This window comes from Pteronotus mesoamericanus, unplaced genomic scaffold (genome assembly GCF_021234165.1).
Source record: "Pteronotus mesoamericanus isolate MK-2021 breed Mesoamerican mustached bat unplaced genomic scaffold, CSHL_Meso_final scaffold_167, whole genome shotgun sequence".
Classification (NCBI taxonomy): Eukaryota; Metazoa; Chordata; class Mammalia; order Chiroptera; family Mormoopidae; genus Pteronotus; species Pteronotus mesoamericanus.
In genome coordinates this window covers 1,497,223-1,524,039 of record NW_026555308.1, presented here as the reverse complement: position 1 = coordinate 1,524,039, position 26,817 = coordinate 1,497,223, and the positions used below count along the sequence as shown (strand labels likewise).

Genomic DNA, 26,817 nt, shown 5'->3' with positions numbered 1-26,817 from the left:
AAGCAGGGGGAGCTGTTAACATATTTTAAGTAAAAAAAAGAAACAACCCCAAAACAACAAACCCAAAAGTCAATTTAAAGGAGCTGGTTAGCATAAAAGTAAATAAAGAAGAGCATTACAGAGGTTTATTCAACCCTGTTTATCCAACCCTGAGCCAGGGAGAGAGGGCGGCACAAACAAGAAAATGTTCGCTTTCAGGTGTGTGATGTGAATGATGGCTCCCTCTTCAGTTTCTTTTATCTAATTACACACTCACTAAGCAGTGTTCTCCCGAACTTAGCTTATTTATTTACTTATTACCTTTTTTGAAACTGAGGGATAATTTATTTCAGTGAAATGCATGATTATGAGTTGGCAATTGGATGAATTTTGACAAATATTTATACCTATGGAACCAACACCTTGAACAAGACACAGGACATTTCCATCACTCCGGTGTAAATATACAATAAATGGAGCCCCTTTAAAATGGAGTTGAGCTGCCATTCCAGAGGAACTGCCTTGCATGTCTAATGTCTCAAGCCTTTGGAATGTTAAAACAGGGCAAAGTAACCTTTAAACTGGGTCTAAAGCAACACTATGTCCCAAAGACCTATTTGTAAGGATAACAAGAAAGCAGATACTATGACTATGGGGCTGATGATTACCGGCTGAAAATTAAAAATATTATTTAGAATTAACATCACTATATTAGCTTATCTGCACCAACAGAAATGCCTCCCTTCTATTGGTGTAATTGTTTTCTTCCCTTTCCCATAAATACCCATTGCCTTTGTCTTCTAACCGGAACACTATTTGGGCTTCTGCCTGAATTGGTGCTTCCTGAATAGCTATTCTTTGGTCTCAAATAAATGTTTGTTGCTTCTCATTTCAGCCCTTTATTTTTGGGTTAACACCAGCAAGCTCCCTAAGGTCTCTCTTTAGTCAACCCCTCCCCCCAATTCTGAGCCGAGGGCTTTTCTTACCCTGTCGCCAGGATCACAGGGTGTGCCGTCTTCTGCTCAGCGCCATATTGCGGGAGGCATCCGCATTGCCCAAGCGGTAAGCAGCTATGTCCTTTTTGTTGCTGAGCACAATCACTGGGATGAGTACAACCGCCCTGATTATCCATTCTCCTGCAGATGCGTGTTTGGGATATGGTCAGTTTGGGGCTTTTCAGACGATCGCTGCTGAGAACAGCCTCCCCCAGGTCTCTGGCAGACATATGCTTTCGCAAGTACAGCTTCTGTGGCTGCTGGAGGAAGAATCAAAGGTCTGCGTCATGTGTAAATATGATGGTTCTCACCTTTTCCACTTGTGACTGAGACAAGAATAAAGGGTCCAGCGCTCAAGCACGTGAGCGCTATGACGAGCTTCACACACGCACTACCCGCGTTGTCAAAGCAGAAGCTGGTCAGGCAGACAAAGGAGATGACAGCCAAGCCGCAGAGCATGAGCACCAAGACAACAGCAGGGATGTTTTCCTGGTGTATAAAGGTTTCTTCACCGTAGTACAAAACACCACTTTCAGAAAAGGGTGGGGAGAATTAGAAAAAGACACTAAGTCAATCCTAAGCATTAGAGAAAAAAGCATGATAATAATCAAGTTTAAAAATGAGGTGTTAGTAATATGGCACAGGCAACTCTCTTCATCCCACAGTGTGGAGACAGCAGGCTCTGTCCCTGGAAATCAGGGGCTCAGAGACATTTACAACGCACCTATGCAGAACAAAGGAGGATGTGATCTATTCTGCACAAATGACCAAGGATCCATCAAGCTGCACCATTCAGTCACAATCAAATACTTGTACCCTCAATGTTCTAGGGAGTTCTTTATGAACTATAAACACATGTCCCCATGGCATTGCTCTCAGGCTCCTCTTCTGCCTTTTTCTGGGGGAATGCCTCCACGGAACCTGGAAGAAAGCAGAACATCTACCTGAGAGCCTCACACCCAGTGGGGCAGGAAGGACTTGCCATTGGTCTTCCTCCAACCCCTTCCCCTTTTGACTATCTCATCACCAACCCTCACCCACATCTGGAAGTGGGCACCTCCTGATATGGCCCTGCCCTCAATTCCAGCCAACCCTTTCGCCCACAGAGTCACCTCCTCCCTGAACTCCATGGCCCTGGGACCTCAGTAAGGTTTGACTGGAGCAGTAAAAACAAAAACCCCCAAAAGTCTCATCTAGTCCTCTTTTAAATTTCTTTCAGCTCTACCTACTCTCCTCCTTCCCCATGGACTATGCGGTCCTAATGGAGATCTTTGCCTTCTGTCTAGTCCCTTCAGTCTCTGCATGAGAGAACATGTTTTATCACATTGTGCCCCACTGAACAACTTCGAGTCCCACTGTCCTTGGGATAAAGCCAAACTCCTTCACATATCCTACAGTGCCCCATTACTATCCAAACTCAGCTTCTCATCTTCAAGTTCTAGCCATACTAAAGGACTCATGTTCCTCATGCCTGCAAATGCTCTTCTCAAGGTATGGAATCTCCTTCCCCTTCTATGAGTCAACTTCTATTCAGATTTCAGGCTCTTACTCTGAAGCCTCCTCAGGCCCTTCGTGACTGAGATATGTGTACGCGATCCCAGAGCACTTCAATCATCATCATTATTGTCAATTCACATTGCAACTACTGTCACTGATCCATATTCCCTCTGGGCTAGAAGCTCATTAAATGGCTGGCAATAACATTGTTCATCACTGTACTTCCAGCACACAGGGCCATATAAAATATCTGATTCATCTGGCATTCTGGAATCTTTAGTGCTGGGAAGGGCCTTCAATCACAGCAATGACAACAATGATAATCACACCACTGACTGAGTGCTGCCTGAGCAAAGCCATTGATAGATGTTCCCTTAGGGAATCCTTGTGATTTATTACTCTCTCCATTTACATGGAAGAAACCAAGGCTTGGAGAGGCAGGGCACTATGATGTAAGTAATGTAGTATGATGTTCCTTTTTTCTTGTACCATTTTGCTGCATCATGTTCTGTATTTGATTTCTTTATTACAAAACATAATTACTTAATTTTCTTATTCAAAAAAAGATTTTATTTATTTATTTTAGAGAGAGGGGAAGGGAGGAAGAAGGAGAGGGAGAAGAATATCAATGTGTAGTTGCCTCTTGCACACCCCACCCCCTACTGGAGACCTGACCTGCTACCTAGGCATGTGCCCTGACTGGGAATCTAACCAGCAACCCTTTGCTTCATAGTCTGGCACTCAACCCACTGAGACACACCAGCCAGGGTATAAAATTTTTATTTTTAATCAAAATTAAAGATGACTATAATTTTGAAAATCAAATAATTGTACAAGATTTAAAATGAGAAATGACAGTACCTTGGCCTGCCACTCACCATCCCCATGCTGCAACCACTTTCCAAATTTTTAGCTGCTGTTTTCTCGAGATTGCTAGATAGCACATTTATTTATTTAAAAATTTATTTATTTATTTTTTATATATTTTTAATTTTTATTTTTTATTGTGATTCAAGTATAGTCGTCTCCATTTCCCCCCCCAACCATTCCCCCACCCTTATTTATTTTTAGAAGGAGGGGAAGGGAGGGAGAAGGAGAGAAAGAGAAACACCGATGTGTGAGAGAAATATCTGTCAGTTTCCTCTCGCACACCCCCAGCCCGGAACCTGGCTTACAACCTAGGCCTGTGCCCCGACTAGGAATCGAACCAGTGACCTTTAAGTTTGCAAGCCAGTGCTCAATCCACTGAGCCATACCAGTCAGGGCAGCACATTTATCTATTGACAGCTTATTATGGAAGCAAGGATTTTGTTCTCTTATGACTATCCCTACCCCTCAGGCCTTCCCCTCCCCCTCCTCCCTCTAGAGTTATATCACCAATTTGGTTAAATTAAGAGTCAGTTTTGACATTCTTATGACTAAGTAAGTAGAAATTATACACAGCTGAGCCAAGTAGTATATTACAATGTTTCTTTTTTTTTTTTTTTTGTATAAGCTCCCTGTCCCCCCTCAGAGTTAATATCCTCTTTTTCTCATTTGCTTAGTTTTCTCAATATCTATCACCAAGTCACCCACAAACTCCCTTCATAGAAGTACAAATATTCTTTCAATACATTCAAACATATCAGATAATTTATCAGTTTCATTTTTGGACATGCTTTAGTCCCTAGAAAGACACAATTTTGTCCCGTCTCTAGGAACTCTCCCTATCCTGTCACTTGGGGTTTGAAAGATGTTTTTTCAGACTTCTGGTTGTTCAGTCTGATTTCAGGGAGTATCACATGGCTGAAAGATCATGGCTTCACTACAAGGAATCATAGGCCTGCTTCATCCCCTATTCTCCTGGGCCCAGTATTTACTCAGAACTTCCAGAAGAACCTGTTCCTCAGCCACAAGTATATCCATAAAATGTTCTGAAAGCTTAGGACCCATCCTGGAAGTCAGAGAAATGAAGAATGGAACAATAGTTTGGCCAAATGTTTTTAGAACTAATTTCAATGGGACATTTGCCATGCTTGTTCTGAAGCGGAGGGATGTGATGCTGACTACAGGGATCGCCAGAGGCACCCGGGTCTGTACTGACAGCATCATTATCCAGTTGTGCCAAGAATATGTAACCCTTTTCAGGAGCATGACATAAAACTTTTGGCAGAGAAGACTGAGCTACAATAAAAAAAGGGAGGCACACCATTAACAGATAGAAACTGACAGGCAGTTAAGTGGCCCCTGGCTCGTGTCCACCTGTATTCTCTCATAATTATCTAACATTTTGATTTTGTTCAAAATTGGCGTCAAGTTAAAATCCCTTGACCTAATAATTTCATTGACATTTAATGACAAAAAAAGGGCAAAGATTGGAAAGAGTCTGGAGAGTTGCTTAAACAGATACCAAATGTAAACATGCTACTTTTTTTTTTCTTTCTTTTTTCCTACCAGATTGGCAAAGATTTTAATTTGATGAGGATATGGGGAAAATACCACTGTTAAGGTTTTAATTTGGTACACGGAAACAAATTAGCTGAATGAATAAAATTTAATTTAATATTCACATAGTCCTCAACCCAGAAATTCTACTTCTAGTAAACAGGTATACTTGTCTAAGTATGCAAGACCCATGCACAAGATGTCCCTGTGCCACTGATGGGAAATGTATAATCATGTACACTGAGGTCCCAAGATCTAGAGTTGGGCCCGGGGGTCTCTAGGAGACCCTGGAGGTTAGCACCACATGCTTCTATTCAGCTTCTCTGTAGCATTGTATGGGCTGGGACAGGAAGGAGGTCCTTCAAGCCTCAGGTGCCAGTGTTCCTTGTGCATGAATTGTCTACCCAAGAGCCTTTGATGTCATCAGGTTTGAGTCAGACCTTCTCAAGTTCCTGGCCCAAAATACTAACAAGTCCCTGAAAGTTTCTACCAAACAACCCCCAACTTTCCCATGTTTGACATGATGGAAGACACATGTGTCTTACGTGTTCATCAAAAGGCACTGCTATTGACTTGTCTGAGGTTGTGCCCTGAGAAAGACTTCCTGGGAAGACTCTGCAGCTGTCTCCAAATGGAAAGCTTGGCCAAGTGGAGGCTGGATAGAACCTTGCTGGGGGTTGGAGAATAGCTTCCTGCGCAGTGCAGGGGGCTGCCCTAGATGACCTCCAAGATTCTTTCCAACTCGGGTTCCATAGATGACAGCTTCCCCTTTACTATGTGATTCAAGATTATGAAACAATGAAATTAATCTCTTCACTAACCTATAAAAATCAGTCTCATTATTTTACAACAATACCTTATAGAGAGCTAAATCAAAACCACCTTATAAAATTCACAATACTCTTTTTTCAACATTAAAAGAATGTTACAAGTGCCCTTGTATTTCATAAGAATATATTTTAAAAGATTTTAAATTCCAGGTGGTACAATACACGGTCCATTTCACAGTGAAAGATTAAAGAGAGACTAAATATGCTTTTTGGCCAGTAGATTTAGTGTTTTTATTCTTTCTCTTTTTTTTGGTGAGAGAAATGGCCAAGGCCTTTACTGTGACCTTTTCTGATACTTTCTTCAATTGGGTTAATCCTGGTCAAAAAAAAAAAACAACCCAAAAACCAAAACAGCTTTTTGCCTTCGAATCCAAGCAGAGAGCATGGTATTGCTGAAACTTAGTATGGCTGGACTTTATGCCTACAGCCTGCACATTTTTTGGTAAGCCTTTTTAAAAGGTAGATATATACTTCTTGACAGAATAATAGCATGATTCCAAGAAGTAAACCAAACCTGCTTTCTTGCATGCATCTGAAATATTTGCCCACCCCAGCGTTTGGGTGGATTGGCAGGCCAGACTGTATTGAGAAGATTCTTGAATGAAGACGTTTAATTCTGTTAACAGGAACTCTGCTAACCAGGGGGTGAGAATGGACAGAGGGAAACTTGATGGCATGGATATCTGTACTGGAATCTACCAATGTATTAACCCTAAAGCCAACCAAAAACAAAAAGAATAAAAATGTTCAAAATCACAACATATTTTATTTTGTTTGAATTTAAAGAATAAAAGTCATGTAAAGTTTGAAAAAAAAAGTTAGGACAGGAATAATGAGGGGATGTGTTGCAGCCTCCCTACGTTGGGCAGGTCCACTTGGGACTCAGGTGTATGGAAGAAGATGCATGGAGTCGTGGGATGCTTGACATGCCTTTATTCAGGAGAGTCACACAGGCCACAAGCCCATGTCCAAGTCAGCGCCCCCACTCCCTCCCTCATCCAAAGCTTCTACCCCTTAAGTACTAGCCCCAGACAAAGCAGGCTGCGGGCCAGAAAGTGAAGTAACCTAGCAAGAGCTGCGCATGTGAGCCTACTCAAGGCTACGGGGCAGTTTATTGCACTCGGGCTCAAGGCCGTGAGAACACTGCTTTATCAGACTCCTTCAAGGCTGTGAGACGCTGCTCCCTCCAATTACCCATGACTCTGGGTGAGAGAGCCAGACAGCCTCCACTTTCCCTATAGGGGAAAAGGAGCTGTGCCTAGACTATACACTGCTAGATAGTAAACACAGGTCAAGAGGTCTTAAATAGGCACCATTTAAGGTCGGTATTGAATGAACCGACCAATGGCTTTTCCAAAGAACTGAGATAAAATTAGCCTGAATGTATTCATTATTTTCCTTAAAAGGTACCACATGCAAATTAAAACAAAAAATGAAATATTACTTAATATCTATTTTATGAGCAGAACTGTAAATTATAAAACTCAGCACTGCTGACACTTCAGGCTAAGAGTTGGTAAACTCTGGCAGTGGGTCTAATACGGCCCAAGGCCTTTTCTCTGTATGAGCTGAGCTCAGAATGGATTTTATGTTTTTAAGTGGTTACACGTTAGATCTAAGTACCTATATAACATCTTTGATTATGTCACTAAGCCTATGTAGCCTAAAATATGTACTATCTGTCCCATTAAGAAAAAGATGTATTCATTGTTGGTAGCAAACTGTTAACAAGTCAAGAAATAAATTTTTATATGTAATCATTGGGCCAGTTATTCTTCTAGGAATTTGTTATAACAAAACAATCCAGCCAATTTTAACTCATTTTTTTCTTCAGTACAATTCTGTCAAAGATGGTGTATTTGTTATCTACTGTTGTGACTCAGATTATTCCAACATTTAGCAGCTTAAAACAATAGTAAACATTTATTATCTGATACAGTCTCTATGGGAGGAATTTGGGAGTGGTTTGGTTGGCTGGTTCTTTCTCAGTGTTTCTCAGCAGGGTACAGTCAAGCTATTGGCCAGGGGTGCAGTCCTCTGAAGGTGTGACTTGGCTGCACTTCCAAGATTGTGCCCTCACATGGCTATAAGCTGGAGGTAGTGGTGTGCTAGCTGGTTTAATAGCAGAACTACACTCGTAGAATGTACTAGGATGTTGGCTGATATTTTGGTTAAAATTAATTACTTCTGATCGACATGGCAGCATAGGTAAACATGGGTCACCACATTGCACAACCACATCAAAATTACAACCAAAATATAGACCAACCATCACTCAGAACTGCCAGTAATCAAGATGAATGGAAGTCTGACAACTACAGAATTAAAGAAACCACATCCATCCAGACCAGTAGGAGAGGCGGAGATACAAAATGGACTGGTTCCACATCCACGTGAGGTGGATAAAAATTCAGGATGGAAATCTCAAAAGCAATGAGTCCCAGCCCCACACCAGGCCCCCCAGCCCAGAGTTCCAGTACCAGGAATATAAGTTCCCATAACTTCTGGCTGCAAACAGCAGTGGGGATTGAGTCAGAAACAGAAATTTCTGGAGTCCCAAGGAGTTCCTCTTAAAGAACCCACATCTGGACTTACACAGACTCACTCCCTCTGAGTTCCAGCACTAGGGTAGCAGCTTGAAAGGCACTGGTGGCATACAGGGAGTAACTGAGGCGTCTGGCATCAAGGCAAAAGCTAGGGGACAGCTTTCTCCCAGAAAGAAAGATAGGCAGAGGCCGTTGACCCTTTTCTGAACCTTGCCCCCACAGAGGCAGAGGGCTGGCAGGCAGATGCCATATCTGAGACTCATCAACTTGGCTTGCCCCACCCTGGAGATCCCCTGAGACTCTGTCCCACTCAACTTATGGGCCCACCCAAGCTGTAAACAGTGACTTTTTCCACATAAGTGTCTAGTCACATGAAGCTTTCACATGCTTTACAACTTCCTAAGTCTATCACACAAGGGACAGCTGGTCTCAGTGAGCCCCCAGCCTCTGTACTTCTTGCTAAGTGGCTTAGGCCCAGCACTAGCAGCAGCCGGACTAGATTCACAGCTTGGCTTGCCTGGGAATCTCCAAGCCCAGCATGAATAGCAGCCATCTCAGACTGCTTTATAGCCCAGACAGTATGGCTCTGGAACAAATACAGTTGGGGGCTGATTTTGACCCACACCATCCAGAATATCCCAGAGCCTGCACACCCAATGGACAGCTGCAGACCATGTCAGAACACCATCATCCTGCCCCTGCACAGCTGATCCTCCACAGAGGATGGAGATTGGTGGTCAGTGGTCACAGCCAGTCCTTGCACCTGACTAGTCTGGGTAAACCTCTTCCACTGATCTGCCAAGAGCAATCAGGCTCAACTACAAGAGGAGGTGTACTCAGCCCACACAAAGGGCACACCTTGAGTAACCAGCTTGGGTGATGGGGGAGGCTATGCCTCTGGACCCTGCAGGAAACCTACTATACTACACCATGCTACCAAGACAGGGAGTCATAACAGCTCTACCTAATACATAGAAACAAACATGGGGAGGCTGCCAAAATGAGGAGACAAACAAACATGGCCCAAATGAAAGAACAGATAAAAACTCCAGAAAAATAGCTAAATGAAGTGAAGATAAACAGTCTTTCAGATGCAGAGTTCAAAACACTTGTTATAAGGATGCTCAAGGAACTTGAAACTAGATGCTCAAGGAACTAAAAACGACCTCAACAGCATAAAAAAGACCCAGTCAGAAAAGAAGGATTCCTAACTGAAATAAAGAACAATTTACAGGGAAATAACAGTAGAGTGGATGAAGCCGAAAATCAAGTCAATGATTTGGAACATAAGGAAGCAAAAAACAACCAATCAGAACAAGAAGAAAAAAGAATAAAAGAAATGAAGATAGTGTAAGCAGCCTCTGGGATAACTTCAAGAGATTCAACATTCGCTTCATAGGGGTGCCAGAAGGAGAAAAGAACAAGACATTGGAAAGCTTTTTGAAAAAATAATGAAAAAAAAACTTCCCTGATTTGGTGAAGGAAATAGACATGCAAGCTCAGGAAGCACAGAGAATCCCAAATGAGATGGGTGCAAAGAGGCCCACTCCAAGACACGTGACAATAAAAATGCCAAAGGTTAAATATAGAATCTAAAACAGCAAGAGAAAAGCAGTTATTTACCTACAGGGGACTTCCCATAAGAGTGTCAGCTGATTTCTCAAAAGAATCTTTGCAGGCTAGAAGGGATGGGAAAAAAATATTCAGTCATGAAAAACAGGAACCTACAGCCAAGATTGCTCAACCCAGCAAAGCTATTATTTAGAATGAAAGGACAGATAAAGAGCTTCATAGACAAGAAAAAAACAAAAGGAATTCATCCTCACCAAACCATTATTATGTGAAATGTTAAAGGGACTTACTTAGGAAAAGAAGATCAAACTATGAACAATAAAATGGCAATAAATACAAATCTATCAATAATTGAACCTTAAAAGAAAAACAAATTAGGCAAACAAGAAGCACTGAGTCAGAACCATGGATATGGAGAATGTTTAAATGGTTGCCAGATGGGAAAGGGGTGTGGGGGACTGGGTGAAGAGGTGAGGGGATTAAGAAGTACAAATCAGTAGTCGCACAATAGCCATGGGGATGTAAAATACAGTATGGGAAGTGGAGTAGCCAAAGAACTGATATGTATGACCCATGGACATGAACAATAGTGTGGGGATTGCCTGAGGGAATGGAGGGGGTGCTGGGTAGAGGGAGGCAAAGGAGGGGAAATTGGGACAACTGCAACAGCATAATTAGTAAAATATAGTTTAAACAAAATAAAATAAATAAAAAATTAAAATAAAAAATAATCAGACTGCCATGGTTCTCCTCATAGGTTGCTGATACACCTTTCATTGAAGACATCTGAAGAGCAGCCAAAGAGTAAAGCTTAGTCTGACGTGCATTCAGCTACCCCTCTAGTATTCAGACTTTAAATACCAAATTTCAGCCCAGCAGATACGCATTGAACAGGCACTGCGTGCATGAGGACTGGGAGCTGAGCTGGTCAGTTTCCTGGACTGAGGTGCCATAGGGTTTCTAGACAGGTGGTCCTCTCTCAGGTATAAGCATTGCTGCTCCTGGGAGTGTGACCAGTTATGAACAGTACAGTTAGTTGTATTAATTAAGAAAGTGATGAGACCAGTGTATGAACAGACAATGGCTGTACATTCTCAGACTCATGGATTACATTCAGTTCATAGCCATTAGTCCACCAAATCTCAAGTAGGATAGTTAAAAAGAAAACCATTTTTATGCACACCATCAAAAACAAAGAGTGGCCAGATTACTTTCAAAGGAACAATGGATGAACTTTCATCAGCAACAATAAAGACTGTGAAATAATATTTTCAGCATATTGAAGGATAATAACTTTCAATCTGGTGAAAATATTCTTCAAAAATTAGAGAAAAATAAAATCACTTCCAGACCAAAAAAACTAAGAGCGTTTGGCCTCAACATGAAAACACTAACATGTGGAGAAATCAAAATTAACCTAGAGAGGGAGGGCAGGGCCCCCCATCCCACCCCAGCACTCTCCCAGCACCTAAAACCACCCTGCTCAGGGCTCTGCTTCCCGAAGCTTCCACCTTCTTCACTTGGGACCACACCTGCTCACCAAAGCCAGACATGATCAAAGAGGAACACAGGTGCCCATGCTGGGAGCTCCCCAGGGCTCAGAAGCCATAATGTCCACCGTGGTCAACATCCAGCCTGAGACTGTCTTGCCCAACCACATTGTCTGGTCCCTGTTCAACACACTCTTCTTGAGTGTCTGCAGCCTGGGCTTCGTGGGGTTCACCTTCTCCCTGAAGTCTAGGGACTAGAAGATGGCGCATGATATGATTGGGGCCCAGAGCTACGCGTCCACTGCCAAGTGCCTGAACATCTGGGCCCTGGTCTTGGACCTTCTTGGGACCATAGGCTCCATTGTGGTTCTGGTGTTGGTGTTGCCAGGAGTCTATTATGCAATAGTGCAGGCTGTGCAGAACCACAGAGGCTACTAGTTGCCACCCATGGCTGGAAGACCACATCCTCCCCACCCTCTCCTGGCTCTGACCCCTTGACTCCCACCCCTTCATACAGCACTTTGTACTGACCCACTGTCCACAACTGAACCCAATAAAGTACACTTGTATGTGACACACAAAAAAAGAAAACACAACGTGTAGGGAATGTCTTCAATAGTGGTAACAGGGGCCCCAAAGCTGTGGCAGAAGGAAACTTATCTGAGAAATAAGAGAAAAAGCACAGAAAGTGGTAAATATGTACATGAATTTAAATGACTATTGGTTTTCTCAAATAATACTAATGTTTTATAGAATTAAAAAAGAAATATAAAAAAATTATACAACAATAGTATATAAGTTGATGATAGTGGTAGGCATGTGAGTAAAATTAAAAGTGTTCCAAGGTCTGAGTATTTTCCATGAGCCAAGTGAAGACATTAATTCACTTGAGACTTTAACAGATTACATATATTCATCTCAATATCTAGGCTGACCACTAGGATAATACAATAAGAATGTATAATTGAAGAAGAAAATAGGATGAGGAAAAAATAATACAAAAAAAGGAGAGAAAAAGCAACATAGAACTGGTAGAACTAGTAAAAAATATCAAATAAAATTATATATATAAATTTTAATATATCATAAATAATATTCTTAAATCATCTACATGGTCCAGTTAAAAGACAAATATTGCCAGACTAGGTCAAATGATACTTGTTTCCAATGCCATCCTCTGGCCTAGTGTGGTCTCCTGGATAGCTTAACTGGAGGACCCTGGCACAGCCTTCTTAGAACTGAGCCCATATCCTTGCTTCATGACACTCATTATCTTGCTGGATGAAACAGCCAAACTAAAGCAACCAAATCTTGGGAAATCATTATACGTAAAATAATAAACCTTCCTAACTGTTTAAACCAGCTTTAGAGTTACCTATTACTTATAGTCAAAAGCATTCCAACTAACACAGTGTCTTTTTTTTGGTTTTTTTACCTAGAAATTTCTTTTAAAATTATGTTTGTTTGGCATTTTTCCTATTAGCCAATATCTCTTTTATTGGAAGTACCAGTCAGAGGCTGGAGGACCATTCAGTGTGGATACTACAGAGAAGATTCAAGCAATGGACAATGTTTAGATGAACGACCTTTAAGAACACTTCCAACTCTAAGATTCTTGGAGTCCATAGGATGTATGAGAGAAACAGTGATCAGTTGCCTCTTGCACAGCCCCCTACTGGGGACTTGGCCTGCAACCCAGGCATGTGCCCAGGCCGGGAATTGAGCTCGCAGCCTTTCAGATTGCAAGATGATGCTCAATCCACTGATCCACACAAGTCAGGGCAGATTCTATAGTTTTACACTTGCTTACCGAATGAAGACGTCTTCCATAGTGGTAACAGAGGCCCTGAAGCTGGAGATGCCCAGCTCTACCTGCATCAGTTCCGAGTCAGTAAATAGAGATTCAAATCTGGAAAGGAAAAGCAGATTTATTCCTTAAAGGTGGGAAGTGAATCCCTCCTATCACCCTTGACTCTCTACAGGAGAAAAAGCATGAGCTGTGGAGTTGAAAAGATATTTGTTCAAATCTCAATTTATCATTCTAGCTTCATGATTCAGAACTTGAACAATGAGGGCAATGAACACTTACTTAAAAAGTTTCTGTAGGATAAATCTAAAACACACCTAGCACATTGCAATGCAAAGTAAATATTAATTTGTCTCTTTTCTTTTGAATAAAAAGAAATAACAATACTACTCTTGGAGTGCTTACTAAATGCCAGGGGCCATTCTAAGCTCTTTTCCGTGTATTAACCCTACAAAGTTTCCTGAAAGCTCTTTGAAGGCGGTGATGAGAGTTTAAGTAACTTTCCTGAGACCACAGCCAGAAGTAGTAGAGCTAGGCTGCAATCTCAGGCTGTCTGTCCAGAGACAGCAGTGTTGTTGTTTTTTAATGTTATGCTAAATGAAGAAAGGATCTAATTCGTAACAGTCTTCTAACCTCAAACCCTTCCTTATACATGTCTTCCTTTTTTTTTTTCAACTAAACGAATTGTGGCTTTTTGTGTAACATTAAGAAATCCATGACAATCTTCTACAGTGGAGGCTTCTATTTTTCACAACACAGTGTCCAGCCCAGTGCCTTTAAGAAGCCCCATTTACATGCTGGATACCATGAGAGGCTGCACTGTGTGTGCCTCTGCAGGTAGACAGTGGTTAGGGGCTTGTATTGTAAATTAACTGGAGCTGGGTTTGAGTCCAGACTCTGCTGTTTACTAGTTACTTCATCTCTCCAAATCTTCCCTCATGTATATGATAGTTATTACCCAGTCCACAGAGTTGTTGTAAAGATTGAGATAAATGTAAAAACACTTAGCAAAATAGCCATACTGCGTTACACGTTCAATATTCATACTTTCAATGTGTTCAGTATTTTGCTCTTACGGCAAAACTAAACTAACAGGTTAGTTTTGACTATTATTTATCTTCATATAAATGGAATCATATAGTCTCTTTTTGTATCCAGTTTCATCTATGCGACATGTTTTTAAGGTTCAACCATGCTGTTGCATGCATTAATAGCTCATTTTCATTAATTCAACGGAAGAGATATACCTCAATGTTTATTGATTTTCCTGTGATTGACATTTGGATTGTTTCCAAGTCAGGATGCTCATGAATAAAGCTACTGTAAACATTTTTTTACTTGTCCTCTGTCTGGCCATATACTTTCATTTATCTTATATAAAATAGTAGATAAAAGTGGGCTGTAAATTCTTTGCCACTTCTCCCATCAAGACGTGGAATTTATTTATTTTATTTTTTAAGTATATTTCATTGATTACACTGTTACAGTTATCCCATTTCTTCTCCCCTTTATTTCACTCCACCTGCACCCCCCTCCCACCAGCATTCCCCGCCTTAGTTCATGTCCATGGGTCATACATGTAAGTTCTTTGGCTTCTCCATTTCCTATACTATTCTTAATCTCCCCCTGCCTATTTTGTGCCTACCAATTATGCTTCTTATTCCCTGTACTTTTTGCCCCATTCTCTCCCTCCCCGTCCCCACTGATAACCTTCCATGTGATCTCCATTTCTGTTATCCTCTTCCTGTTATAGTTTTTTGTTTTGTTTTGTTTTTGTTTTCCAGGTTCAGTTTTGACAGTTGTGAGTTTGTTGTCATTTTACTGTCGATAGTTTTTTATCATCTTCTTTTTCTTAGATAAGTCCCTTTAACATTTCATATAATAAGGCCTTGGTGATGATGAACTCCTTTAATTTGACCTTATCTGGGAAGCACTTTATCTGCCCTTCCATTCTAAATGAGAGCTTTGCTGGATAGAATAATATTGGATGTAGGTCCTTTCCTTTCATGATTCTGATCTTCTTGCCAGCCCCTTCTTGCCTGCAAGGTTTCTTTTGAGAGATCAGCTGATAGTCTTATGGGAACTCCTCTGTAGGTAACTGTCTCCTTTTCTCTTGTTGCATTTAAGATTCTCTCATCTTTAATCTTGGATAGTGTAATTTGATGTGCCTTGGTGTGTGCTTCCTTGGGTCCAACTTCTTTGGGATTCTCTGAGCTTCCTGGATCTCCTGGGAGTCTCCTTTGCCAGATTGGGAAAGCTCTCCATTATTTTTTCAAAAAAGTTTTCAATTTCTTGCTCTCCCTTTTCTCCTTCTGGCACCCCTATTATTCAGATGTTGAAGTGTTTAAAGTGGTCTCAGAGGTTCCTAGGCCTCTCCTCATTTTTTTGAATTCTTGTTTCTTCATTCTGTTATGGTTGAATGTTTATCTCTTCCTTCTGCTACCAATAGTTGATTTGAGTCCTGGTTTCCTTCCTTTCACTGTCGGTTCCTGGTAAATTGTTCTTTATTTTACTTTGCATAGCCTTCACTTTTTCCTCTATTTTGTGACCATACTCAACCATTTCTGTGAGCATCCTGATTACCAGTGTTTTGAACTGTGCATCTGATAGGTTGGCTTTCTGTTCATCCCTTAGTTCTATTTTTGGAGTTTGGATCTGTTCTTTCATTTGGGCCATATTTCTTTGTCTTGGCATGCCTGTTACATTGTAAGGGGCAAAGCCTTATGTATTCACCTGGGTGACGTAATCACAACTCTGTGTTTTGACGCTGTGTAGGGTAAACGGAGGCAGTCTGGCTTCCTCACCAAGATGTCTGGGGAACTAAGTAGTGTTCTCATAGTCTTGAGACTGAGACTGATAAGTATTCCCATAGCCTTGAGTCTGGATCTGATAAACAGTTCCCATAGTCTTGAGTGGGCTTGCATGCATAGTATGAAGCTCTGTTGCATATATCTGTTGGCACCCTGCCAGCTTTGTCTATATGTTACTATACAAGGGCAAGGGCTAGGGGCTTCCCACTAGAGACCACAAAGGGAGACAGGTGACATGCAGTGTGACACCAGGGGGTCACGCAGCTTGCAGCATGTGCGGATTCACCCACCCTTGAATAAAGGCATGTCAAGCACCTCCATGGCTTAACTTTTCTTTCATCTGCCCTAGTCTTGAGTGAACCTGCCTGGCCTTGACAGGCTGCAAGACACGCTGTCTGTGGGGCAGGGGTCAGAGAGGGACCAATGCCACTTGCTCGGCTCTCGGCTGGCTTTCAGTCACTTACCCCACTACCCACAAGCAAATTGGGCCCCTCTGGTGCTGATTCCTGGGTGGGTGGGTTTGTGTATGCTCTAGGGCCCTGTGGGTCTCTCCAATGAACACTCCCTTATGGCTGGGAGTTTCACCCACTGCCACAACCCTCACAGATTTTTTCAACCAGAGTTTTTGAGGCTTTCTTTTCCCTTGCTAGAACCCTGGATTGCAGGCTGTCGTGCTCCCCAGTTGTTCCTCCTGGTTTATCTACACACAAATGTGGGGCTGCCTGGTCTGCCAGCTACCGTCTCACCTGCCAGGTCTGCAAGCCGCCACCTTGCCGTGCATCCTCTCCACCCTCACAAGTTACCTGTCTCCGTCCCTCCAACCAGTCTGGATGAATGTTTCTTCTTTCACTCCTTGGTTGTCAGACTTCCATACAGTCCGATTTTCTGGCAGTTCTGGTTGTTTTTTGTTTTTAAATTTGTTCTTGTCCTTCCTTTGGTTGTGCGAAGAGGCAAAATATATCTACTTACACTTCCATCTTGGTGGGAAGTTCCAAGGTTTTATTTATTTATTTTTAGAGAGGGGAAGGGAAGGAGAAAGAAAAGGAGAGAAATATCAATGTGTGGTTGCCTCTCACACCCTTTACTGGGGACCTGGCCTGCAACCCAGGCTTGTGCCCTGACTGGGAATCAAACCAGTGACCCTTTGGTTCTCAGGCCTCCGCTTAATCCACTGAGCCACACCAGCCAGGGTTTTATTTCTCACTCTGTTTAATTTGGGCTGGCCTTACTGATTTGCTTGATTAAGAATGCTATGGAATGAATGCTGCCTGATGTGGCTCAGTGAATTGAGCACTGGCCTGTGAACCAAAGGGTTGCTAGTTTGATTCCCAGTCAGGGCACGTGTCTGGGTTGTGGGCCAGCCCCCCACCCCCAGTAGGGGGTGCACAAGAGGCAACCATGCATTGACATTTCTCTACCTCTCTGTCTAAAAAAAAAAAAAGAAGAGAGAGAATGCTATGGAATGATGTGGTCAGAAGAAGCCTTCTGGCTCTGCTTTCCTTGGTTTGTCTGAGAGCCGCAAGTCATCTTGTAAACTGTAACTACCTTAAAATCAACATTGTACAGAGGACTTATGTAGATGTTTTCAGATCAGCAGTTCTACCTGGGCCCAGCCTTCCAGAAATCCCTAGAGGCATCAGACATAAGACTGAAGCTATCCTGGGACCTCCAGATAAGTCCTTCTTCCAGCTGATTTTTTTGTCAAAGACCTTTGTGTCTATGTTCATGAGGATTATTAAATTAAACTAGTCTGTAACTTTTTGTTATCATACTTTTTCCTGCCCTTAAAATGAGTTGGGAAGTGCTCCCATCTCTGTTTTCTAGAAGATTAGGATTTTTATTTCTTCAACATTTGACAGAACACAGAATTTTCTTTTTGAGAATGTTTGGTATTGAAAGTTAAATTTTGTTAATAGGCATATGATTATTTAGATTTTTCTCTTTTATTTTGTGTCAGTTTTGGTAAGTTGTGTTTTTCAAGGAATTGGTCTATTTAACCTAAATTGTCCAATTTACTTGGAATATATTCCTATTATCTTTTTGTAATTTTATGCTCGCTATACATAGCAGTTCTTTCATTCCTGATGTTGTTTACTTCTATTTTTTCTTTAGTGACTTTAGTATGGGTTTATAAATTTTATTAATGTTTTTAATAAACACCTTTTGGTTTTTTAAGTTTTCTCTAATTTTTTGTTTCATATTTCATTATTTTTTCTCCTTATTTTTTTGTTATTTCTCTTTTATGCACTCCAGGCTTAATTTTCTCTTTTTTTTCTACCTCCTTTAGTTGGAAACTTAGGTAATTGACTTTAAGCCTTTCTTAATTTCTTTTTTAAAATTGTTATTTATTGATTTTAGAGAGAGATAGGAAGGGGGAGATAGAGAGAGAAAGAGAGAGAGAGAGAGAGAAACATTGATTTGTTGTTCCACTTATTTATGTATTCATTGGTTGATTCTCGTATGTTTACTGACCAGAGATTGAACCTGCAACCTTGGCATATTGGGACAACACTCTAACCAACTGAACTACCAGGGCCAGGGCAAGAATTTTTTATATTCCAAAGTTTTTAAAAAGCCATATATTTCCCTCTAAGCACTGTTTCAGCAGTGTTGGAAAATTTTTGATATGTTGTGTTTTCATTATCATTCAATTAAAAATATTTTAAAATTTCTCTTTGACTCATAAGTTACTCAGAAGTATATTGTTTAATTTCTAAATATTTTTGGGTTTTCTAGGTATCTTTTTGTAATCAGTTAATTTTTTATTGAGTTTATTGGGGGTGATACTGGTTTAAAAAAATTACACAGGTTTCAGGTGCACAATTCTACAACACATCACCTGTATACTGTATTGTGCATTCACCACCCCAAGTCAAGCCTCTGTCCACCACCAAGTAATCAATTTCTAATTTAATCTCTTATTTGTGTGTTGAGGAATTTGGCTGTTGGTTGAAACCTATGTGTGAGAAAGGGATTCTGGGAAGATGGCAGAATAGACAGGACCAGGAATCTGTCTTCCTGCCTAGACAACAATTGCACTGTTAGAATATAGATGTAGTTAGTATCAGAAATTGTAACCAGAGCAATTAGGAAAAAAAAGAATAAAATGTATCCAAATTGGAAAGGAAGAAGTAGAATTATCTGTTTATAGATATGATCTTATATGTAGAAAATCCTAAAGATTCCACGAAAGAAGCTGTGAGAACTGATAAATTAATTCAGGAAAGTAGCAGGATTCAAAGTCAACACATAAAAATCAGTTGCATTTCTATATACAAACAATGAACAAACGAAAAGGAAATTACAAAAACAATCCCATTTACAATCCCATAAAGAAACCCTTAGGAATTAACTTAATCAAGGAAGTGACAGATTCATACAATGAAAACTACAAAACATGGATGAAGGAAATTAAATAATAAATAAACAAATGGAAACACATTCTACATTCATGTATTGAAAGACAATATTGTTAAAATGTCAACATTACCCAAAGTGATCTATTGATTCAATGCAAACCCTATCAAAATCCCAGTGATGTTTTCCTGCAGAGTAGAAAAACCAGTCCTAAAATTCATATGGAGTCTCATGGGACCCCAAATAGCCAAAACAATTATGAAGAAGAGCAAAAACTGGAGGACTCACACTTCCTGATTTCAAAACTTAATACAAAGCTATAGTAATCAAAACAGTGTAGTACTGGCATAAATGAAGACATATAGACCAATGGAATACAAATAAAACCTTACATATGTGATCAAATGATTTGTGACAAGGGTGTCAAGACCATTCAATGAAGAAAGGACAGTCTTTTCAAAAAATGGTGCTGAGAAAACTGTATAGCCATAGACAAAAGAATGAAGTTGTACCCTTACTTAACACCATGTACAATAATTAACTCAAAATGGAATAAAGACCTAAAGGTAAGACATAAAACAATAAAACTCTCAAAAGAAAACATAGGACAAGTGCTTCAAAATGTTGGATTTGGCAATGATTTCTTGGATGTGACACCAAGGGCACAAGTAAAAATATATAGACAAATTGGACTTTATGAAAATTTAAAAATTTTGTGCATGAAGAGACACTATCAATAGAGTAGAAAGGCACCTGACTGAATAAAGCTATTTGCAAATCATATATCTGATAGAGGACCAATATCCAGAGCACATAGAGGATGCCTAAAACTCAACAGCAACCCAACTCAAAAATGGGCGAAGGACTGGAATAGACATTTCTTTAAAAAAGATTTACAGATAGCCAAGAAGCATAAAAAGACGCTCAATGTCACTAATCATTAGGAAAATACAAATAAAAATTACAATGAGATACCACCTCACAACCATTAGAATGACTGTTATTAAAAAAAAAAAAAGCCCTAGCCGGTGTGGCTCAGTGGATTGAGTGCCAACCTGTGAACCAAAAGGCCCCTGGTCTGATTCCCAGTCAGGGCATATGCCTGGGTAGCAGGACCAGGTCCCCAGCTGGGGGTGTGCAAGAGGCAACTAATCTCTCGTACATCGATTTTTCTCTCTCTCTCTTCCCCTCTTTCTAAAATTAAATAAATAAACTATTTAAAAAAAATAAACAAAGAAAAAGAAAAGAAAAATGTTGGTGAGGATGTGAAAAAATCGGAGCCCTTTTGCACTGTTGGTAGGAATGAAAAATGGTCCAGCCTCTGTGAAAAACAGCATTGACTACCTTCAAAAAATTAAAAATAAAAATACCATATGATCCAGAAATTCCACTTTAGGGTATACAAGATTTGCCTGGAAAAAGTCCAACCACTGTTAATGTAATGAGAATGGTTTGCGTGACATTGATGTGACCTGGACGCCAAGGAGAGCGGACTGGAATGTGCATGTGTGAACAATGATGACTTCATTGCACTAGTCAGTGGGTGTGGTAGATGCCCTCAAATGAGCCATGTGGCCACTGCATTCAAAGTGACTGAGCAAGGAGAGCAATGAATTTGCAAAAAAAAAATTTTTTAAATCATGTTTATTTTATTACAGTTGGCTCAATTTTTCCCTTTACCCCTCTCCACCCATCCCACCCCACCCCCTGCTCCCACAGTCAATTCCCACTCTGTTGCCCACATCCATGGGTCATTCATACATGTGCTTTGTCTAGTCCCTTCCCCTTCTTTCCACCATTGTCCTCTTCTCCAGCCCCTCTGGTCACTTTCAGTCTGCTCCATGTTCCCATGCCTGTGGTTTATTTTGTTCATTAGTTTATTTTGTTGAATAGATTCCACTTATAGGTGAGATAATATGGTATTTGTCTTTCACCGACTGGCTCATTTCACTTAGCATAGTATTCTCCAGTTCCATCCATGTTGTCGCAAAAGGTAGGAGTTCCTTCTTTCTTTCTTTTTTTTAGATGCAGATTGATTTTATTTATCTCTTTCTAAATGTCAAAATCCATTATAAAATATTTAAAAATTTTAAATCCATTATAAAGTCTCAGCAATTAGAACAACATGACACCAACACAGAAATAATCACGTAGATCAAAGAAATAAAATGAGTATTCTAGAAACAAACATATATATCTAACAATGTAATATATGATTAAATTGATATTTCAAATCTATGGGGAAAATAAAGCTTATTCAACAAAAAAGGTGCATGGACCACCATTACTTGAAATAAAACAAATATAGAGCCCTATTTTACACATTATACAAAAAATATTCAAGTGAGTTAAAAATCATTGTGTAAAATCTAAGGAGATTTAGGAGAAAACATAAAATAATATTTTTCTTACCCTGAAATAAAATATTCAAACCCAAAGGCTATAAAGTAAAATTTTGACAATATGACTATATTAAACATTTAAGACTAGATAGTAGAGATATATATATATATACATATATATGTTAAAGGACAAGTAATAGAATAGGAAAGTATTTGCAACACATCTAAAAAAGGGTTAAGTTTTTATTTTTAGGGAAAAATTCTATAAACATTTATTCAAAAAATGGATAAAGAATACCAAAAAGTCACTTAAAGCTTTTTAAAAACAATAGGAATAGGCAAGAAATATACAAAAACAGGTTTAGTTTCAACAAATAATAAAGTAACAATTAAAATAATTGTTGACATCATTGTCAAAATCAGATTATTAAATATTAAAAAGATTGGTAATATCAAGTATTGGTGACTGTGAAAGGAATTGGGTATTCATAGGCTCTTTTTCATCTCCTTAAAGCAGTCCCTTTAGCATATCTTGCAATGCTGGTTTGGTGGAGGTGTATTCTTGTAGCCATCTTTTGTCTGGGAAACTCCTTATTTCACCTTCCATTTTAATTGAGAGCCTTGCTGGGTAGCGCAGTCTTGGCTGCAGACCTTTACTTTTCATTCCTTGGAATATTTCTTGCCATTCCCTTCTGACTTGTAGTGTTTCTGTTGAAACTCAGCTGCTAGCTGTACCGGGGCTCCCTTATATGTTACTTCCTCCTTCTCCCTTGCTTCTGTTAGGATTCCCTGTTTGTCTTTGATATTTGCCATTTTAATTATGATGTATCTTGGAGTGGGCATCATTGGGTTCCTCTTGAATGGGACCCTCTGTGCTTCCTGGACTCGTGTGACTTTTTCTCTCCTCCAGTTGGGGAAGTTTTCCATCATTACTTTTTCAAACAAGTTCTCTATCCCTTGCTCCTGTTCTTCTCCTTCTGGTATCCCTATTATATGGATATTATTATGTTTCAGGTTGCCCTGCATTTCCCTCAATACCTCTTTATTCTTTTCGAGTCTTTTTTCATTTTCTTGCTCTTTCAGGGAACTTTTTTCTACCTTATCCTCCAGCTCGCTGATTTGTTCCTCTGCTTCGTCTAGCCTGCTTTTGATTCTTTCTACCCTGTTCTTCAATTCAGAAATTGTATTCTTCATTTCCTCTTGTCTCTTGTTATAGTTTCTATGTCCTTTTTCATGCTGATATAGTTTGCAGTAAGTTCCTCATAGTTTCCCTGCAGTCCTTTGTAATTTTTTCTGAGCTCTCTGAGCTCACTGAGCTCATTGAGCTTCCTTAGAACCATCGTTTCGAACTCATTATCTTATAGTTTACTTGCTTCTATTTCACTTAGTTCTCTTTCTGGGGATTCCTCCTTTCCCTTCGATTGGAGGGTGTTTCTTTGTCTTCCCATTGGTTGTGAGACTCTTCTTCTTTTTCTTCTTCTTTTTTTTTAATTTCTGCTTCTTAAATTGATCTGTCTTGACTTCCTGACTTTGTGGTGTGAACTTTTATGGTAGGAGATCGCTTTATTTTCTTTCTGGATCTGCCTCTGATGATGTCAGATGTTGACCCTGTCTGACCTTAGGCAGTCTGTTTGAGACTTCCAGGAATCTATTGTCTATGGCTATCTCCTTCAGTTGTTAATCTAGTCACTTTGCACTCAGCAGTCAGGCTTTAGCACCACCAGGGCAGAGTCCTTCCTGGGGGTGGGACTATTGTGTCCTTCCATACTGTTGACTCTCAGGGGAGTGGCCTGCCTGAGCAAGATGGCTGCTGCCATATGGCAGATGAGTCAGCACCAGGATCCCACTGGCTACTCTCTCAATTCTCTCCCCAAAGCCTCTTTCCCCAGTCTCTCCTCAGGTGTCTCTAGCCCACTCTGCCCCCGCCTTTGCCAGAGACTAAGGTTAGTGGCTACAAATAAAAATTTATATGTTGGACCTTTAAAAGGTTCTTTGTGTCTCCAGCTGCCCGTCTCTGGCAGAGAGCAACCCTGCCCTTTTCTCAGCTGACTGTTATCTATGTACCTTTTGGTCTCTGGTGCTGTAGGCTGGAGATACCCACTTATGGTTTAGACCTCACTCTTCTCAGGGGGATCCAACTGGTTGTTTCAATATCCTTCTGATGTTGCTTCCCGTGGGTGCACCACCTGCCTTCTCAAGTCTCTGCCGCATTCCTTACCAGTTACGTTGTGCTAAAGCTGATTCTTCTCTCTGTCTGAGGTTATAAGGCTCTTCTCTCGCTATTATTCAGTTGTTTGTTCCAGGAGATTTCACCACAATTCAGTTGTAATTCCAGATTTGTCCTGGGAGGAGGTCAGTGTGACTTCCATTTACTCCTCTGCCATATTGATTTTTCCTGCAAAAAAATTTGCATTAAGCTTGAACACTCCTCTGCAGGGAAATATTCAGAGGATTCAGAAGGCTGCAGCTATGGGGAACTGAGGATTAGCTCCTTCATCACACAATGTGCCTGCTCAGGCATCACATCTCATGCAGAGTTTTTTGGCAAAACATCAGATCACCTAGGTGACTTGGTCTCCCTATAGTCCAGATTTAGCCTCCTCAACTTTTGCTTTTCCCAAAAACTAAAATCACCTTTGAAAGGGAAGAGATTTCAGACCATTGATAAGATTCATGAAAATACAATGGGGTGGCTGATGGCAACTGTGAGAACTGTGTGAGATCCCGAGGTGCCTATTTTGAAGGAGACCGAGGCGCCATTGTCTTATGTACAATGTTTCCTGTATCTTCTTCAATAAATGTTTCTATTTTTCATATTACATGGTTGAATACCTTCTGGACAGACCTCATATATATAAAAGAATTAAAATATCAAAGAGATATTTGTACACCCATGATCATAGTAGCATTACTGACAATAACTAAAATGTGGAAGCAACCCACTGTCCATCATCAGATGAATGATCAAGAAAAATAATGTATACATATAATAGAATACTATTCAGCCTTAAAAAGGAAGAAAATTCTGCAATATGCTAGAACATTAAAAAATTTGAATCTGAAATTTATGTTGATCTGAGGTATTTTTAATCATGCTGAGAAAGTATCATTGAGCTTTATTATTCTAACTTCAAAAAGTAGCAATGATGTAGAATTTTAGCAAATGTATTTTTCTCAGTTATGTGGATGATTACATGGTTATTTCCTTTTGACATACTAATAAAGTAAATTATATTAATCAGTACAAATATCAAAGTATATTGATGGTATATTATTCTTTTAATAAACTGTTACATTAAGCTTGGTAGTAAAAAGAAGGGTATTTTTTATGTTTTCTAATCTCTGGAAGTATTCAAATATGATCCAAATTATCTGGTCATTAAATATTTTGTAAAAATTAATAGATTTATAGAAACCTCTGCTATTTCCTGTATTAATTTTAATAAAATGACTTTTCTAGATAATTATCCATTTTATTCAGGTTTTCTAAGATATTTACTTAAAATTGTGCAAAACACGGACTTCAACTTCTTTGTGTTTTCTCATTCTCAATTCTAATTTTATTTATTTGTGCTCATCTTGCTTTCATCTTCTTAAGAATTGTTTGCAGGATCCCTCTCCTCAGTGGAACCCTCAAATTTAGGAGTGCTTCAGGAATTGGTCATAAGCCCTATTCTCTTATTTACATTCTCTTCCTATATGACCTTATCCCTTCTCATGACTTTAAATATCTCCCGGCTGATGTCTATTTACAGGCTACATCTTAAGCTCTAGATTCATATATACCCAACTGCCCTCCTGATGTCTCCACTGGGGCCTCTCAAGAGCCTTTCAAATGTAAAGATTGAAAACTGACCTTTCCCTAACCACTCCTTCCAAACCTGTTTGTCTCCCAGTCCTTCCCACTGCTATGTGGGAGTAGCCAGAGAGCTAGAATAAAACCAATAAGGAGTAAAACTTCCCAAGGAAGGTAAAAGAGAAGTGTTTGCAGAAGAAAATAAGGGATAACTACATAGCTGATGTCAGAGGGTTGAGTAAGATCTGGGTAAAAAGATTATTTCTATATTTAGTTCTTAGGTTGATTAAAGAGTTTACCAGTACTCATTTTATTGTTGTATTTCATAACCTATAAATACATAATGTATATTTACTTGTAGGTGTAAAATAGTACCCAATAGTCTTTTTTTTAAAGAAAGAAAAGTCCCTACTGCATTTGGTATGATGGAGGCTGAAGATGATCTTAAAAAGAGCAGTTTGGATGGGAGGGTATAGGTTAAAGCCACTGTGAAGTAGACTGAGAAATGCATGGGACATGAGAAAAGGTGACAAGCTTAGACAGCTCTTCAGTCAAGTTTGGCTGTGAAGGGCAGTGGGGACATGGAGTGGTAGCTGGAAAGAGACAGGCTCAAGAAGTGATTCTCCAGAGTATGCTAATATTGTCACAGGTAGGCACAGGTAACCAGCTTCTTGGTGATCGTGGACAAAAAATTGAACTGAACACAGACGTTATAGCAGAAAGCGAGAAAAAGCAAATTTATTAAGCCACATAGAACATGGGAGCAGGCCAACTCTGAGCAGAGTGGAGCAGAGAAGAGCCTAACAGCAGCAGCAGCCCCGAACTCGGGGGCTAGAGGGCTTTTATTCCTTAGGGTGGGGCTCCCATGATTTCCTTGATCGGCTACTAGGAAGAGGGCCCCACAATGCTAACTTATTATAATGAAGTAGGGGTCAGGTAGCATCCTCTGCGAGAGTGCAGTCCTGATTAACTAGGATTTAATGCTTTTCCAGATGCGGAAACTACCAGGCTTAGGACAGGGTCTCCGCCCTTTATCCATGTTCTTTATCTTAGCCCTGGGGCACCTCTGGAGTTTCCTCCTTCCTAACTATCTTCTGCCTCAACTTCCCCCTTGAGAGACATAGTTCTCAAAAATCTTTTTGGGGTTGTTGAAGGGCGAAGGTCATTCTTCTGTAACTTCTTCCAGCTTTTATAGGGCAGTAGTCCCTGCCTATTGAGAACCACAAAACTCTTGCCCTATTCTATCTAGAGGTTGAGAGGAACTCCTGAGGCCATCACGGATGCCGTATGTTGGTCAGCTTCAACGTCATTCTCTGGGAGTGATTGGAAACCCTGGAGCATCATCAATTTGAAGTGGAACTGCTTAAGTCTA

The 26,817-nt window shown here is 40.1% G+C and overlaps 1 protein-coding gene and 1 pseudogene across 1 annotated transcript in view; one reads left to right on the top strand and one right to left on the bottom strand.

Moving 5' to 3' along the window:
* The window catches only part of LOC129083275 (ATP-binding cassette sub-family A member 17-like), a 75,717-nt gene that overhangs the window by 38,618 nt on the left and 10,282 nt on the right, over positions 1-26,817 (bottom strand). The window contains 5 exon segments of the mRNA XM_054589129.1: positions 1,286-1,503; positions 2,250-2,272; positions 4,350-4,634; positions 6,275-6,437; positions 13,144-13,242. Of these exon segments, the coding sequence (XP_054445104.1) occupies positions 1,286-1,503; positions 2,250-2,272; positions 4,350-4,634; positions 6,275-6,437; positions 13,144-13,242 (788 nt within the window).
* Positions 11,395-11,771, top strand: LOC129083368 (interferon-induced transmembrane protein 1-like; annotated as a pseudogene).